The following is a 17888-nucleotide window of genomic DNA, read 5'->3' as shown; positions in this document are numbered from 1 at the left end:
GTCTCTTTGCCCAGCTAAAAAATTCTTTCTATTGCACGATTATACGCAATCTCTTTCTCTAGTAGAGGGTACAGCCCTCGCAATGGGTGCTAGCTACTTCGAAGCTAGTTAACCAAAAAAATATATTTTTAAAACCGCAAGTTGTACTTACTTCTCCTACTTCCTGTTTCAGTAGAAAGTTACGGATGGACGTGCATGACAAATAGCCAAGGCTGGAAATCTGTATCGGAAAATGGCCTTGATGAACGTATAAACAATGTGGTTCGTGAAAGAGGTAGAAATGGTTTATGAAATGCCTGATCTTGGAATTTTACGGAACTCAGCATCCGATTTTTGAAATCGAATTACATCACGTACTTTACACTTCGCGGACGCTTCGATTGCGGCCGGTGTATTTTCACGCTCGCTACTCCGCAATGATTGAATGGCAGAGACTGTCTTTTGGTATGAGTGATGTTCGAATGTTAATCAAAAGATTTCGCTAATTCTTTTTCTTCTAGAATATAAACAATTAATAGCTTAAAAGAGGTAGTTTATATGTACTTAATTATATTCTGCTTGACTGTGAATAAATACTTGTGAACTACATATATGTAATTACAACCTTATTTCCACTTAATAGTGAGTGTTAATGGTAGAAAGCTTTATGTGGGTTGGCAGTAAATCTTCAATATTGGACAGGGCTCAGTGAGGTAGCGGAGCATCACTTCTTAACTACTGTATTAGGGATGAACATTACCCACAGTCAAAGTGTCGCTAGTATAGTAACATTAAGCAGATACTGAAGTGACCGTATTAAGGTTTTCATTGAGATATAGCCCACAGATGGTGACCACCCTTTTCGTCAAAGGACATTTCGTCCAGAGACATTTAGTCGAAACACATTTTGTCCAAAGGACAATTGATCCAAAGGACATTTAGTCCAAAAGGACATTTCGTCCAAAAGACAATTGGTCCAAATGACATTTCGTCCAAAGACATTTAGTCCAAATGACATTTCGTCCAAAAGACAATTGGTCCAAAGGACATTTCGTCCAAAGACATTTGGTTCAAAGGACATTTCGTCCAAAAAAATTGGTCCAAATGACATTTCATCCAAAAGACAATTGGTCCAAAGAACATTTCATCCAAAAGACAATTGGTCCAAGGGACATTTCGTCCAGGGATGTTTAGTTCAAAGCACATTTCGTCCAAAGGACATTTGGTCCGGTAACGCTTGTGGGTCCGGGGTGTGTTTCTATTAGAAAAATAAAAAAGTGTTGCCTATATCATTATGACTCAGTAGCTTCTTATTTCTAAAGAAAATTTGAAATAGAGATTTATTCCGCAATTTTCATTTCCATAGAACAAATATATGCGGAGATATTCAGAAAAACGTAAACGCCTGAAAACAAAATGGCCGAACAACAGGAATGGGCGAAAGGTTGGAGTGTGAAGTATGTTGCTGCAATAACTGCTAACATGACATCTAAAATTTTAATGTTGTTAATGAAATAGTTTTAAAATAAATACCGGTAACTAAAATTAATGGAGTTTAAATTCGAATATGTCAAATATTATGCATTCAAACCCTTGTCTTAGTAAAGTGAAAAATAATGTGTGTCAAGTTTCTTTGAAGAAATACTGAGAATAGAAAAATACACATTTGTGAAATGTATTCTTTTTACCGTTAATAATACTCTTAAACAGTCACATTCTTGGCTACAACATTGTGATAAGTGATTGAGAAATATAAGATGAAACTTGGAACATTTCTTGTAGAATATAGGTATCTTTTCAGGTTAACCACAAGTCTGGTTTCTATTCGTAGACTATTGATAATGTGTAACTTCGGCAGACGTTTCTACATAGTTAGTGAGTTGTATGACAAACCAGAATTGTTCACTTTTACTGTATTTTTATTTCAGTGTTACTCCTTATGCAAATACAGTATATACTTTGGCTTTAATATTAATTTTTTCGGTACAGTAGAGTACATTTAAGATATTCATTGCAAAGTCTCAAACCAAATAGAAGATTCACATGACCATGCGAAGGCAATGTTGTCTTCAAACGAAGAGTAAGTTTGCTTTTCAAAGGGTTGTTTATCATTTCGGGAGTAGGTGAATTCCTTAACCAACGAAGCTACAAGTGCATTTCTAAAATTATTAATGAAAGCAAAGAAAGGTGACCATTTTCTATTCAGGCGTTTACGTTTTTCTGAATATCTCAGCATATACTTGTTCTATCGAAATGAAAATTGCGGAATGAATCTCTATTTCAAATTTTCTTTAGAAATAAGAAGCTATTGAATCATAATGTTATAGGCGTCACTTTTACTCTTCTAATAGAAACAAACCCCGGACCCCCAAGCGTTACCGGACCAAATGTCCTTTGGACGAAATGTGCTTTCAACTATACATCCCTGGACGAAATGGTTCTTGGACCAATTGTCTTCTGGACGAAGTATCCTTTGAACCAAATGTCTTTTGGACGAAATGTCCCTTGGACCAATTGTCTCTTGGACGAAATGTTCTTTGGACCAAATGTCTCTTGGACGAATGTCTTTTGGAACAAATTGTCTTTTGGACGAAATGTCCTTTGGACCAATTGTCTTTTGGACGAAATGTCCTTTGGACAGAATGTCTTTGAACGAAATGTCCTTTGGACCAATTGTATTTTGGACGAAATGTCCTTTGGACCAATTGTATTTTGGACGAAATGTCCTTTGGACCAATTGTCTTTTGGACGAAATGTCCTTTGGACCAATTGTCTTTTGGACGGAATGTCCTTTGGACCAAATGTCCCTGGATCAAATATGTTTGGACTAAATGTCTCTGGACGAAATGTCCTTTGGACGAAATATCTTTGGACGAAACGACTCCCAACCCCACGTATATGAGAAATGTATGAGAAACTTAACTTTTGTTCCTTATTGTATAATGAAATAAAATAATTCAGTTTAACGTCCCACGATTATGCCTTTTAGCTAAGAGAGACGGATTATTAAGGCAAGTGAATGATGATGGAAAAATTGTTGGCATAAGAATGCGGGAGGAAACAGGAGCACCACGAAAAAACCTATGAGCACGATGTTGTCTACTACAAACGTACAAAGCCGGGGATCAAACCAGACTCCACACACCAAATGTATGCGCTCTACCACTGAGCTACCTTGCTCTCCTGTAATATTGTGTAAAGATGACAAGACATATATTAATCGAAGATCATATCAAGCTAAACAAAGTAGGATGTTTGAGGATAATGCGTAATTTTCTAATTTTTATGGCAATAAAGAAGTATGTCATTCGTAGCCAATAAGAATGAACAGTTTTTATTCAATTGCAACAAATTATTATTATTATTATTATTATTATTATTATTATTATTATTATTATTATTAATAATAATAATAAAGTGCTATGTTAATTAATAGTAATTTTTATGTATTCTTGTTCGTTTCCTCGGTAGAAACGGTACGGTTCGTTTCCCTGGTACTACACTGTGAAAAATCTGTTCTCCGGACAGTGGTATACTGTACAAATATACGGAATCCTCTTGCTTAGTACAGAAATCAGTAGGGAGTATACGTTATCTGTATGCTACATAGGCACTGCTCTTCGATGTTACATCATGCCGTTGCAGAATGTCTGATATCTAACAGTCTTTTTTATATTACATACATATATGTATGCTATCTTCGTCAGCTATAGGTTATATACGTCCATTTGTATGAGATCCTGACCGCGTATATTGTTTGATACGGAAAGTACGTATAGATGAAACAGTTATACGAAAAGTATTATAAAACATGCATTTTCAGTTATACGTCTGGTGTACGTTAAGTCCAAAAACTACAGGAATTACGCATGTAACCTATCTTTTTAAGTATGCCACCTGCATTTTTAGTTCTCAGTGTACTATTCTAGTAGTAGTAACGCTAATACTACTTGTAATGAGATTCTAATCTTCAATTTAGAAAATAAACTGACTCGCTATTATAAGTACTACTCTGTTTGTTCATAGGATCTCTTATTGGCTCGTACATCTGGGGAGCGATTGCAGATTCCTGGGGTCGAAAGAAGACACTCATTACTGCTCTTTTAATGGACGCTGCTATTGGTATAGGTGCAAGTTTCTCACAAGGATTTTGGATATTGGCGGTGCTACGGTTTTTCACTGGACTCACGTACGTTAAGGTCATAAATATTTATATACTATATTTACCTGTATGTATGAGGGTGCTTGAGGAACTAAGGCAAGAATAATTACAGTCCGCTTAACTGAATAAGACCGTTTTTACTTTTAGCAGATCGATAGTTTAAATAACATAAAATTCTTAGTTTAACGTTCTATTGTATGATCCTTTAGGCTAACGTTTCACCGCCCATCACAGCGTACGAATGTACAAAACCGTAGAACACAATCTACATAATGTTAGCTAGGCGAATAAATCGAAGGTAGTGGCTAAGCAGACGGTAATAAATAGTGAATTGTTCCTTTCGTGCATAAACTGCTGCGAGTATGTACAGAGACGTGGCAGCATCGCAGCCCTGTTATTGGTTAACAGCTTTTAAATTGAGCTCAGAGCACCGCCTTCAAACGCCATAAACGTTGTCCTTTAGTATAATTAAAGGATGTGCACTTTGTATAATACTATTACAAACAAAAGATTCTATATTATATATCTTCGCTGAACTTGTAAAACGATGCGTCGAGTATATAATTTAGGATATAAGGGGAAATTTTATGAATTGTAACATCTGCTGGAAATTAGCAACATCTGCTGAAAATGAGCAACGTCTGCTGGGAATTAGCAACATCTGCTGGAAATTAGCAATATGTGAACACGTGTTGTGTACAGTTGCAATTAATAAATCAAAAAAAGACAAATGAAATGAAATGAAATCTTTTCGTTTAAAAGCCCACAATTATGCATTTTAAGCTAAGGGAGAAGGATGACTAATGCAAATGAATAACGATGGAAGAATTGGTGGAATGAGAACGTGGAAGAAAAGAGGAATATGGCCCGAGAAAACTCACGGACACGATGTTGTCCATCGCAAACTTATTTCGACGGGGATCGAACCAGGATCCCAACGCAAGAGAGGTAAGCACTCTACCATTCAGCCACCGTGCCCCCCGTTCCCTCTTAGAACGTAAGGACTCCGGTTTTCAACATAGTGGATAAGATCAAATCACAGCCTGAATCAATGTCAAGATGGTTTTCGAATATTCTAAAAAAATGAAGTAATTGTACGAAATTTTGTTAATGACTCGTTTTCGTTTAATTTTTAGTAGTTGTATTAGTAATAGTTTAAATCTGTGTTTCTCAAAGTGTGGGTCGCGACCCATTGGTGGGCCGCGAGAAGTATTTCCTTTTAATTGTGAAAATTTTATTTTGATGCAGAAACATATGTTGTAAAGTAAGCGCCATTCAGGAAATGAAAATTGAAAGCGTTTGTTAATGGGGTGCAAAGTAAGTGGTTACTCAGAACCCTGCCCTGCTGTACAATCAGTAGAGATGCTGGGTTAAGAAGGAAAGAGAATGGCTGAGTCAAAATCTCTCACGAGGTAGGGCATTGCGTTGAAAATAGTGTTAGCTCTGTGTTACCTTTATATGAAAAAAATAGAAATATAATTTACAAAATTTAGTTGATTTGAAATACCACCACAGAAGTAGGTGCACCACAAAGTACTTTTTAATATTTAATGTGGGTCGCGGTAACAACAAGTTTGAGAACCACTGGTTTAAATTTTAGTAATTAACAGAGATAAGCACTCTACCAGTGAGTCATCTTGCCCTCATCCCCCTCCTGGCTTGTTTTCGTGGTATAACCAGATCAGACTATAAGTATTAATGGTCATCCTCTTAGTTCCGGAAGTCCATTTTCACCCTGATCGCAGTTACTTTTTTTTTTGTCGGTTAATTTATACTTTCAGCATTTCTTTGTAATTCGTAAACTGAAGAAGTACTAAATATACAAATCAATATGTTTACAAAAAATAATTTCTTATCAATTTTTTTTGTGCAACACGAATTTTAATTATTGTGTTATTTGTTTTCAGAATTAATTCCGCCGTGAGCGTGGTTTATCCATATCTAAGCGAATTTCACTCGAACAAACACAGACCGACAGTGTTGTGTTACCTAGAGTCGTTCTGGGCTTCTGGGTTGCTAATTCTCCCAGGTGAGTACTAATCTTTCATACGCCATTCATAATTGAAAACCAATTTCATGGCGGTTATCTCTGTATACACAGGGATTGTTTCCGATTCAATATTAAACAATCCAGGAATGTTGTGGTTCTGTAGTCTGATTTATAATATTGGTAGAAAACATCTGTATTGGAGGAATTTTGATGAATCTTACGAAAGTTTTATGAACGGCAGTTACTCATTACGAAAAACATAAATTGGTAACAGATTCTTCATTAGGATAAATTTTTCATGCCTACTTTAGAAGAAAAGCAACAAAAACTAAATTTTATAGAGATAAAAGGTATTTTGTTCTTTATCTATAATAATTGATAATTTTATTGTGTTGAAACTGATTTGTTATTTATGTACTGCATACATACATTGCTAAAACCTAAAATAGTCTTGCAATCTACCTTAAATGTGACCGTTTACGGGACGCAAAAGGCAGTTACAGACCTAGCGGAGGCATATTAAACGAAGACCTTTGTCTGGGATGCGAACCCCAAACCATTCTCATATATGAAATTACTGAAGGGCCTTGACATCCACGCAGTCGCTCCAAGAACTATTGTAAATTAATGCATGTCTGGGGGCGTAGAAAACATAGCTCAGAATTGACTATAAACATGGAACTTCAAGTTCAGAGATAAAGATAATTTAGAACTAGAATTTAATAATCTGTTGTTTAGATAATAAGAATCATAATTAAATAATTACAGAGCATTTCAAGAACTGGTATGACTTTTAAGACTAGGCTAGACCAAGGGCGCCGATTTCTCTCTAATTTTTTTTGGGGGGGGGGCATTCAGATGCAGAAGGTATATATATGAGAATTTTAAGACAAATTGCATTCAAATTATGCCAAATATTATATATTCATAAATACACTAGGGGGCCCACATGAGCTTTGAGGGGCCCGGGCCACCCGCCCCCCCAGGATAGGCGACCTTGGGCTAGACAATATATGATTACTTACTTTTTGGTAATGGTGACTAACAGGACCTCTGACTGACAGAATGACGGCGTAGAAATTACTAACGATGAATAATCTGGCCAACAGAACCCCGGAGTCAAAATAGTACTTCTTTTCCCGAAGGAGAGTCCGGCAGTATTTATATGATTTTTTCCGTCATGTCAACATTCTTGGACATTCTTTGTGAACCTTCCTAGTTTTAAAAGTCATAACCGGTCATTTGCATTGCAGAAGTCAAGACATTCAAAATTTTTCGTTGGATTATAAATCCTAAAGAATATTCGAAGTCCCTCTACTTCATATATTGCCTACTTTATATACATTTTCCTATTTCAATTAAATAATTTGTTTCATTAAATTGAGGTACACACACTTAAAAAAAGCCAAGTCCAGATTTAAGGAGTAAGCGAGGATAATATGCTTTCTGTTGGGAACACCATGACAACACGATGTACTACGTCAGAAAGTGACAGCGGTGCTAACTGTTTCCATAGGAATTATTAGTGCTCTTACTGACATACGTCGCCACAGGAAATAACGGTGTTTCACCCAGTATTACGATTGACTCCACCTTGTTCTCATGGTGTTCCCAAACAGAAAGCATATTATCCTTAAGTTTGGACTTGGCTTTTTTCAGTGCAATAACACACACACACACACACACACACACACATATATATATATATATATATATATATATATATATATATATATATATATGGGCGGATCCAGGATATGATCAAGGGAGGGGCTAAACCATATTTTGCCGTTTTATCCAGTGTAAAGCAAGATTGAAGCCCATTTAATACAGTGTATATCTAAGCGTCAAGAGGGGCTATAGCCCCTATAGCACCCCCTTGAATCCGCCACTGTATATATATATATATACTTCTTCTTAGCTGGGGTCGGCTATTCGGTACGCTATTCTCCACCTGTTTCTATCTTGTCATATCCGCTGTAGCCATATCATACCATACCATATACCGTACCATATCATTCTCAACACGCTCTTCCCACTTCTTATTTCGCCGGTCTCGGGCTCGTTTTCAATTAGCTCTATAGTACCCACTCGGTAATCTACGTATTCCAAAGGTCTTCTTCTTACATGCCCAGACTATCTCAGTCTACTTTCTTGCAGTTTTTCTACTACTGGTCGTCCTCAGTAATTGCCACAACGGGATTTGAACCCGGGTCTCTGCGATAGAAGTTTGCTTTACCATTACGCTACAGATGGTGTGTTTTTAAGTAACTACCGTTTTGAAAGTCGGGCGCTCCAGCGCTTCAGTCAGTATTGCGCGCATACACAGTGTACCTACATTTGTTGGCAAACAACGGACTCCATTACGGAAATAATCGACCGAGTTTATGTTTGTTTGTAAAGTAGTAAATATGCCTCCGCCGATTGAAAATCCCGCTGACTTTGAAATACACTCTGCGATTCGTTTCCTTAGCTCTAAAGGCATGAAAGTGGCTGAAATCATTCCCAGAGCTAGTGAAATGTATGGATAAAACATTGTGAGCGGTGGAATGGGTTAGAGCTTTTAAAGATGGCCATACGAATGTTCATGATGACTAATGAAATGGGCGACGTTGTGTCATCATTGAAGACTTGGTGCAGAAAGTTGAGGACTTCGTCGTTCTCTGGTAAGTTTCTTCCAGTTACAAGAAGAAGGAGCTGGGTGGTCAGCACCACGACAACGATGGTGAATCAAAACTTTAATTTTGCAGTGGCTGTCAAATCAGGTTGAAGATTTCTATGAGGATGGTATTCAAAAGCTTGTACGGTACCATAAATGCCTTAATATTGGTGGAAACTATGTAGAAAAGTGGGTTATATGGTACACGCATTCCTGCAACAACGAAATTGTTACGATAAGTATACTGTTTTTTCTTTAACATTTTTAAACGGTACTTTTTTAATGAAACGTGCCTCGTATACGAGGGAGGATCAGATTTCGTTGTTATCTGGCCGTCGTTATCTAAGTTTATAAGGCCGATATTTCTGGAGTTTCGTCTGTTATAGAGAAATGAGGAATTTGTAGTAGCTTTAATACATAAAGTTGGCAGCTAATTAGAGTTTCAGCCACTCGCCATTTATGGCGCTAGTTGTAGGTAAACACAAATAGCTACTCGTTTGGAAAACTGGTCTCGCGAAGAAGTACGCTCAGTTATTCGATTTCTGTAGGCAAAACATGTAACCGGTAACTGGTAGAGGTTTATGGAGACACCGTAATGTCTCGTCAGCATGTCGCAGAATGTTGTAGAAAAGTTTACGGCTGGTAGAGAAAACGTCACCGACGTGGAGCGCAGTGACCGATCCAGCCAAACATCAACAGATTTGAACACTTCTCGCTTGAATGAACTGCTTCTGGACAACAGAAGGATAACATTACGGCATCTGATAGCAGAATTCGGAATGTCATTCGGAAGCGTTAGTCACATTGTGCACGATATTCTTCAGACGAGGAGGTGAAACTCTTCGTGGCAACGTGGCTGAATACGCAAGGACAGGATTTTTACTAGGAGGGAATTTTCAAACTCATGCCATGATAAGACAAGTGTATCAACCGATATGGAGATTATGTCAAAAAATAACCTAATGTATACACAATTTGTTCGCTGTATTAGTTGTATGAAATAATACAGGGTGCGGCACGTAAAACCGGCCCGCAAAGTGAACACATAAAATGAAATGTAATGTATTGAATATGATTAACTACAACACATAAATGAAATGTAATGTATTGAATATGACTACTCACCTTCACAGCAGCCTTCACAGCAGGTGCTGAAACTGTCCTCCGCCCACTTCAAAACACATGTGAGCACGATTGAGGAGATTCATATATACCCTTGTCAGTTATTGTGTTGTAATGCTATTGGTGACATCCTGGATCCTGGTCTTGAGTTCTTCAATTGTGTGTGGATTTGTTTCGTATACTCTTCCCTTTAACAGTCCCCATAAGTAAAAGTCACACGTGTACAAGTCTGGTGACCGAGGAGGCCACAGGCCTTTGCTAATTGTCCTCTTTGGTGTAAACATCTCATGCACAAGGGGCAATGATGCAGCTGATGTGTGGCATGTTGCACCGTCCTGCTGAAAGTAACATAACTGACGCTCCTCTTCGGTCAAGTGTGTATAAAACTCCTCCAGGATTCCCATATACACGTCACTGTTCACTGTCGTCTCAAAGAATATGGGCCCAATAACGCGTGTGGCGGAAATGGCACACCAAACACCAATCTTCTCTTCATGCAAGGGTACCTGGTGGATTGCGTGTGGATTTTCTGTCGACCAATACCGGTTGTTTTGGGAATTTACGTACCCAGACAGGTGCAACCACGCCTCGTCACTCATGATGAGCATTAGTGGATCAAAGAAACCACTGGCAACATTGCTCAACAGCCATGAACAGAAATGCACCCTCTTCTGCAGGTCAGGCTCCTTCAGTTCTTGTACAACACTTATCCGGTACGGTTTTAACTTCAGTCCCCTTAAAACACATCTGCAACTTCTCTCACTCGCATGAACCTGTTGACTCAATCTCCTGGTTGACTTTCGAGGACTTCTTGTCATTATCTCCTCCACCTGCATCTTTAATTCAGGTGTGCAGACAGATGGTCGTCTGTTCCTGGGAGCATTTTGAACCGATCCTGTACGCCGCCATTTTTTTTTATCAATTCCTGAATGGTGCTTTTTGCTGGCAAAGAACGTCCTAGAAATTTCTCCCGAAACAAATTCTTTGTTTTCACAAAAGATCCAGTGAGAATGAACCATTCAACAATGGCAACACGCTCGGGTATCGAATACGGCATTATCACACACTGACACTCACCCGGCTTAACACAACGAGGCCTTTTATCAACTGGTTTCGACAAGTTTCACTGGCTGCGGCTGCAAGTGACTGCTGCAGGTCACGTAAGTCGACCCGACCTCGACACGTCATCTCTTGGTAGAAAGGTAGATTATTTAAGTGTTGCCAAAAACACAATATACCAGAATATTACGACGGACCGGTTTTAAATGCCGCACGCTGTATATACACGCTTCATTACATGTATTGTAACGTTACTTTCCGATCAACCCTCGTATATACGGTTAAACTTAATGTCAAATTCACCCTTGTGAGTTCGTAACACCTAGTTTGTTATTAATATTATCATAATAAAGCCATGATAAATATAAAATTCTACTTACGCCGGGGGTCCTGCTCTCTTCCATGAAGCAAAATCTAAAATGACTCTGCGCTATTATCATAGTAAAGCCATGATAAATATAAAATTCTACTTACGTCGGAGGTCCTGCTCTCTTCCGTGAAGCAAAATCTAAAATGACTCTGCGCTATTATCATAGTAAAGCCATGATAAATATAAAATTCTACTTACGTCGGAGGTCCTACTCTCTTCCGTGAAGCAAAATCTAAAATGACTCTGTGCTATTATCATAGTAAAGCCATGATAAATATAAAATTCTACTTACGTCGGAGGTCCTGCTTTCTTCCGTGAAGCAAAATCTAAAATGACTCTGCGCTATTATCATAGTAAAGCCATGATAAATATAAAATTCTACTTACGTCGGAGGTCCTGCTCTCTTCCGTGAAGCAAAATCTAAAATGACTCTGCGCTATTATCATAGTAAAGCCATGATAAATATAAAATTCTACTTACGTCGGAGGTCCTGCTCTCTTCCGTGAAGCAAAATCTAAAATGACTCTGCGCTATTATCATAGTAAAGCCATGATAAATATAAAATTCTACTTACGTCGGAGGTCCTGCTCTCTTCGGTGAAGCAAAATCTAAAATGACTCTGCGCTATATAAACACAGTTAAGTATAGTAAATCACATCGTAGGAATTTGTCTTTTCTTAATAATTACATACTCACACATGTTCTCCCGGCAGTGACTCATATACTTCTTTAAACGAGTTATTAAGGAGAAAAACAACATTGTCAGTAAATAAATAGGGGAAGAGACATTAGTTAAGACATTGTATTCTTAGGGGCATGAAAAATCAGGAGGGCAAGAAAGATAGATACTACAATACTGTACGATATTGAAACGGATTGTTGATACATCAAGATGACTACTGGATGAAGGTTCTTATTACCTGCTAAAGGTGGGAGAATGCTATGTTTTCTTTATTTTCAAAGAATTTGAGCTAAGTAGTTAGTCATTCGGTCAGGGAGAACCGGGTTCGATTTACGGTAGAAGTTCCTATGATACGGTTTTCCACATTAAGATGCACGTTTCACATAAGCTCTTAAGTTGACAAGTGAAGTTAAATTCAAATCAATCCCAATTACGTACTCAAAAATAACACTTTGCACAATGTTCGACTAAACTTCAATCATTATGTTAATTTACTAAAATCTCTCAATATTAACTATGAAATTACACCTATGGAATGATGTGACTAAATACGATAAGCACCTATGTAACTATTGCTTGGCTTTGAATTACATAGAAGTTTTGCCTCAGTTTAAATTAAACGGAGATGAAAATCGAGCGTTTTTAGAAGAAAAATTCGTAGATTCCGACGACTACAGGTGGTTTTCCTGGCGCTGCTCTAGCCAGTGCAGGAGAATGGCAATCCTAGAAAATCCGTGTTGTGATGGAGAATTTCTGCAATGTGTAATATCCATACTCAGTGACGTAACTACGGGAGGGGAAGGGGGAACGGGACTTGAGCCCCGGACGCCAGATTGGATGAGCGCAAAACTGGGCAAATATTTATTTTCACTATAAGGCAAAGAAACGAGTTTTAGAAAACTAAAGATCTTTAAAAAAAATACATTAGAAACTTAATACAGCAACAACAACTCACCAACCTTAGGATTGTATTAAAAGAGCATAAGTTAGCTTCAAAGCTATCTTTTGAGGACATTGTAAAAACATTTGCAGCTCAAAGAGCAGCAAAGTTAAATTTCAGTTTCAGCTTTTTGTGTTTTCATTTAACTTATATCGATTTAATAGATTTGCAAAATGTCCGAGTTTCACTGTTTGTTATAATTAAATATTCTATTCTAAAGCAACAGACTGTTAATTCATTATACACATACGCACATCCCGATATAATTCCAAAAACATTGTAATTTGTAGTTATTAAGATAAGACTATAAGAATATGTCAAGCATGCTACTTTGAAATCAAGTTTTACCACTTGAAGAAAAATTGGAATAGGAGAATTACTATGTGATGCCAATATCAGGTGTAGTCAGGGAGCGTTTTGGTTTGGTTGGTCAGGGGGTGGGGCACTAGGGCGAGTTGTTGCCCCGGGAGACAACTAGCCTTAGTCACGTCGCTGTCCGTACTCACGTAACCATAAGTGTTTGTATGAATGATTATTTCAAGTGGTTGCCTGAAGGGAATGACTCCCCTCTGGTGCTACGAAATTTCCCCCGGGGCAAATTTCCAATCGTGCTTAATAAAGGTAACCACTATCTTCGCAGTACTACTGTAAGTCCTTGCGTATTGAAATCTCGCCCACCCCTGGGAGAAAATGTCCCAAGTCATCACTTTTCTACATGGGTGCTCCAAGGAGGTAAGGGCCCCTGGTACACGAAAATGTATAATAAGATTTTACACGTATATTAAATATGTATATTTAATATATACATGTTTATATTACCACGTATATTAAATACTAGACGTAATATAACAACCAGGGAGATGGTCCCCCATAGAAAATTTTCTTCGGGCGCCCATGCTGGTCTCTGTCCTGGACGTGGTGATGGGAGGCACACATGATTTACAACTATTTGCGGCTGCACTGATTGGTTCTGGTTAAGCAAATTTTTGTGCAGCGTGGTGAAAACAAAGTGTGATTAGAGATTCCTGCTAAATTTCGCGTCTCAGGATTCTCTGGACTAAAAATCAACCTTCTTTTCCTCTTTCGTAATGTAATAATTACGAACTGATAAGATTTCCATTGTACAATGTTTTCAAAATATGTCTAATATTTAAGGTGTCAATAAAATTCTCGTACATATATATATTGCCTGTTGGCAACAATTTTATATATTTTGAATTAATTACATTACATGGCTTTAAATTTAGTTTAATTACAAAACAATAGATAGTGGTATCACAAATTGACATAACTTCGAGTCTAGTGATCAGTGTCTTGCAGTTTGATTGACATTGGTATGGAAATAAAATTGTCTGCTGTTGCAGTAAAAGGTATTTACATCTTCATAGTTGCATATAGTAGGGTAATATGAGATAAATATCTAAAATAGACATCACGGCCATGACTATTTGATCATTTCATTTCGTATGAAGGTAATAAATAATATAGTAGTAGTGTTCTTTATTTAATTCAAAATTCTAAATCTTCCTTATTTATTTTGGAGGTATTGCATGGTTGATAATTCCACGAGATTGGGAATATAGATCTCCAAGTTTCACCTACAATTCATGGCGGATCTTTGTGGCTGTATGTACTCTTCCTGGCCTTCTGACTGCCGCAGCTCTGTCAGCCTTCCCAGAATCGCCAAGGTTTCTCATGTCTAAAGGTCGCCTCGATGAAGCATTGGCAATCTTCCGAAGGATGTATGCTGTTAACAGTGGAAAACAAAGAGATTCATATCCTGTAAGGATCACTGCATTATTTATTTGAATAATTATAAACCAACTAGATACATTTATAGTTCTAACAGTTACCAAATTCTGATTAGTCTCTCTTGGTATTTTCCTTCATTTCTAAATGGCCAATGGATGACGTATGATCGTCCTTTTGCAATATGAGGAGTAATAGAGAGAAGAACACAATGAGGAGGTAGGAGAAGGGATAAGGTGGAAGAATGGAATGAGAAAGCAAGGTTGCCAACCATACGATAGTTTATCGTGATGTACGATAATCTAAGCCTTAATGCTATATACGATAATGGGCTTGCGATAATAGGTGAATATACGATAATTTTAGAACGCCCACTTTCTTGTAGTTTTTGAATGTACAAATAAATTATAGATGTGTATTAAATAATTATAAAATATACACGCTAAGCCTATAAACAATCATTCTCCATGAAATAAATCAATAATGATGTCAAAATTGGTAATTAGCAACACCGCATCATTTTTTTAAAAAAAAAAATCAATTATCTTTACGAGCAGGTGAAAATGTTGTTCAGAGTAGTGTTAATGATAAAAAAAATTGTGAGAACAGTGACACCGCTTTCAAGCTCTAAACTGAAGATTACGAGATAAGTTTATTATATATTATTGCTATTATTAGTAGCATTATCCTTATTTCTAAAGTTATAATGTGCATAGCGAATATACGATAATTTGAAAAACGAAAATCGATAATTTTGTTCTTTGAGGTTGACAACTATGTAAGGAAGGTTTTGACAGTTTCCGTGTAGTCAAGGCTATACGAGTAGTATATGCACAAAACCATGAATTACATCAGTGGTTCTCAACTTGGGCGTTAATACCTCCCACCCCACAAGGAGCGTTCTCGTTTCCGATAGGGACGCTGAAACAAAAAATGGTAATTGGGGGACGATAAATAATTCAGGGGGCATTTGAGATTTCATATTTTATTATTCTTTCTTCTTGTTGGACGTAAACGCATTTTACAAATTATCAAGAGTTTAGATTATATTTTACAAATAACAACAACAATAATAATAATTAGGATTTTGGGGGTTAGTACCCCTGAAATTCCGATTTTTCTGTAAATTTAATCTAATTTTATGGGTAATTTTACAAATTTTAATATAATTTACCCTCATGTTGAATTTGGCTTTCTTTCCACCGAAATAAATCCCTGTGAACATACCTGTTTGTTGCTGTATTGTTATAATAATGGAAACACTGTGTCTTTCTGCACTCATATGAAGAAATAATACATCGTTGAGGGGGGAGGGGCGTCCGAACAATCGGAAAGTGAGTTGGTAGTAGAGCGGTGTTTTGAGAAGTAAACAAAGCAATAGTCTGAAATCGTTCATTCTTTTGTGTTATATGTATTCTGTGAAGTTTTATTTCTATTAATTAGAATAATTTACAGATCATAGATAGATTTATACAGGGAGTTTCAAAACAACACCGACAACGTTGGGGGGAGGGATTCCTGACACCAAGATAAGACGAAATGTATAGACCAACCTGGGTGCAGAAATCTGTCATTTCGGAGTTATAGGCTGCCGAAAACATGAAAAAAAAAAAAAAAAAAAAAAAAAAAGAACTTTAAAAGTCTATAGGTATAGTTCCAACACTATGGAAAACTACTTTAGTCGGGTCAATACTTTATTTAGGAACTAGTGTGTTGCCTATCCACACACTATTCATATTTCAGAATCCTGCGGTACTTTCGCAACAATTTTTATAAAGGCAGTTGGTGAGTACTTCAATTATATGCCCGTAGCCAAAGTGCATCCATAAAACTGTATGAATTTTGAAACATGTATTTTTGGATAGCGCACATATTAGTTCCTCAGTCAAATCTTGACCCGACTATGGTAGGTCCCATAGTTTTGGAGCTATGGGCCTTTAAAGTTCATTTTTTTTTCATGTTTTCGGCAGCCTATAACTCCGAAAGGAAGCATTTGTGCACCCAGGTTTGTCTTGTAGTTTTTGTCTTATCTTGGTGTAAGGAATCACCTGTTATTTTCATTGTTATTGAGTATCCCTATTCTGCCTTTTTTTCAGATCCTGGAACTAAGTTCTTTTTTTTTTTTTAAATAAATTTCGACCTGGAAATGTTTCTTCCAAGTTTTTCGATCTTCAACTTCGTCTTTTAACTCCCAATATTTTCTTCTATTTTCCAAATCATCGATCAGTTGTGTTCTTCTTCTTCCTATTCCTCACTTTCCTTCCTTCTTTCCTTCTATGGCAGTATGAAGAAGCAATATGTGTCCAATCCAATTGGCCTTTCTTCAAAGGATGCTGGCTAGACACGTCCTCTGCTCTCCTATTCGTTTTGAAACATCTTCGTTTGTACCCTCTCTGTCCATTTTATCTTCTCCATTTTCTTGCAATACTATATTTCGAAGATCTCTAAATATATCTTCTCTAACTTCCGTAGTGTCCAAGCGTCTGAACCATTCAGCCCAATGCTCCACATATAGCATTTGACCAACTTTTTCCATAGTCCAATATTGAGTCTGCTAGTTAAGCGTGATCTTTTCTTATTAAATTCTTCTTTGGCTCTAGCAATTCTTGACCTGATGTCTTTGGTGCACTAAGCGTCTCTTGTCAAAATACTTCCCAGATACTTGAAATTATCGACCTGTTCAAGTTCTCTTTGTTCTACTCTGACCCATGTTTGCACTGGATATTGTCCTGACTTTCGATTTTTCGCTGTTGATTTCCATTTCATAAAGTTTACCAGTGTCAACTATTTTGTCAATCATCTCCTGTAGTCCTTCTTCGGTTCTAGCTATTCCTTCAATGTTACTGCCTGCTACCTCAATTCCCTTCTGCTACACATGTAGAAGGCATCGTACACCGAACAGCATGTCATTCTGTGTCCATGTACTGCAAGGACAGCCATAATGGCATAGATGTTGACTTCTCTTGTGTCATAGTCCTTCCCGAGAAAAGGATCCTTTATTTTGGTGAAGTCCTTAAAAATATTGTTGTTCCATTGTGCCCAGGCGCCAATTCAATCTTGATCCAAGCACGTTATTCATCTCATCGAAAAATATTGTTATAGTGCTTCCACTCTCCTCTTCTACTTCACGTCACTCCTACTTTTGACTTAATAAACACACAGTTGTTATTACTCGC

The 17888-nt window shown here is 37.3% G+C and overlaps 1 protein-coding gene across 2 annotated transcripts in view; it reads left to right on the top strand.

The window, feature by feature from the left end:
- Window positions 1–17888, top strand: part of LOC145679887 (synaptic vesicle glycoprotein 2B-like) — a 76016-nt gene that overhangs the window by 40724 nt on the left and 17404 nt on the right. For both annotated transcript variants that reach the window (XM_081750404.1, XM_081750403.1), the window contains exons 4-6: window positions 4006–4168; window positions 6049–6170; window positions 14507–14745. In XM_081750404.1, the coding sequence (XP_081606530.1) occupies window positions 4006–4168; window positions 6049–6170; window positions 14507–14745 (524 nt within the window). The remainder of the gene's footprint in view (window positions 1–4005; window positions 4169–6048; window positions 6171–14506; window positions 14746–17888) is intronic.

Source organism: Thermobia domestica, chromosome 2, assembly GCF_964235325.1.
Source record: "Thermobia domestica chromosome 2, izTheDome1.hap1.1, whole genome shotgun sequence".
In the NCBI taxonomy this organism is placed as follows: Eukaryota; Metazoa; Arthropoda; class Insecta; order Zygentoma; family Lepismatidae; genus Thermobia; species Thermobia domestica.
Note: the sequence above shows the minus strand (reverse complement) of the source record. Positions and strands in the feature narration are given on the sequence as shown.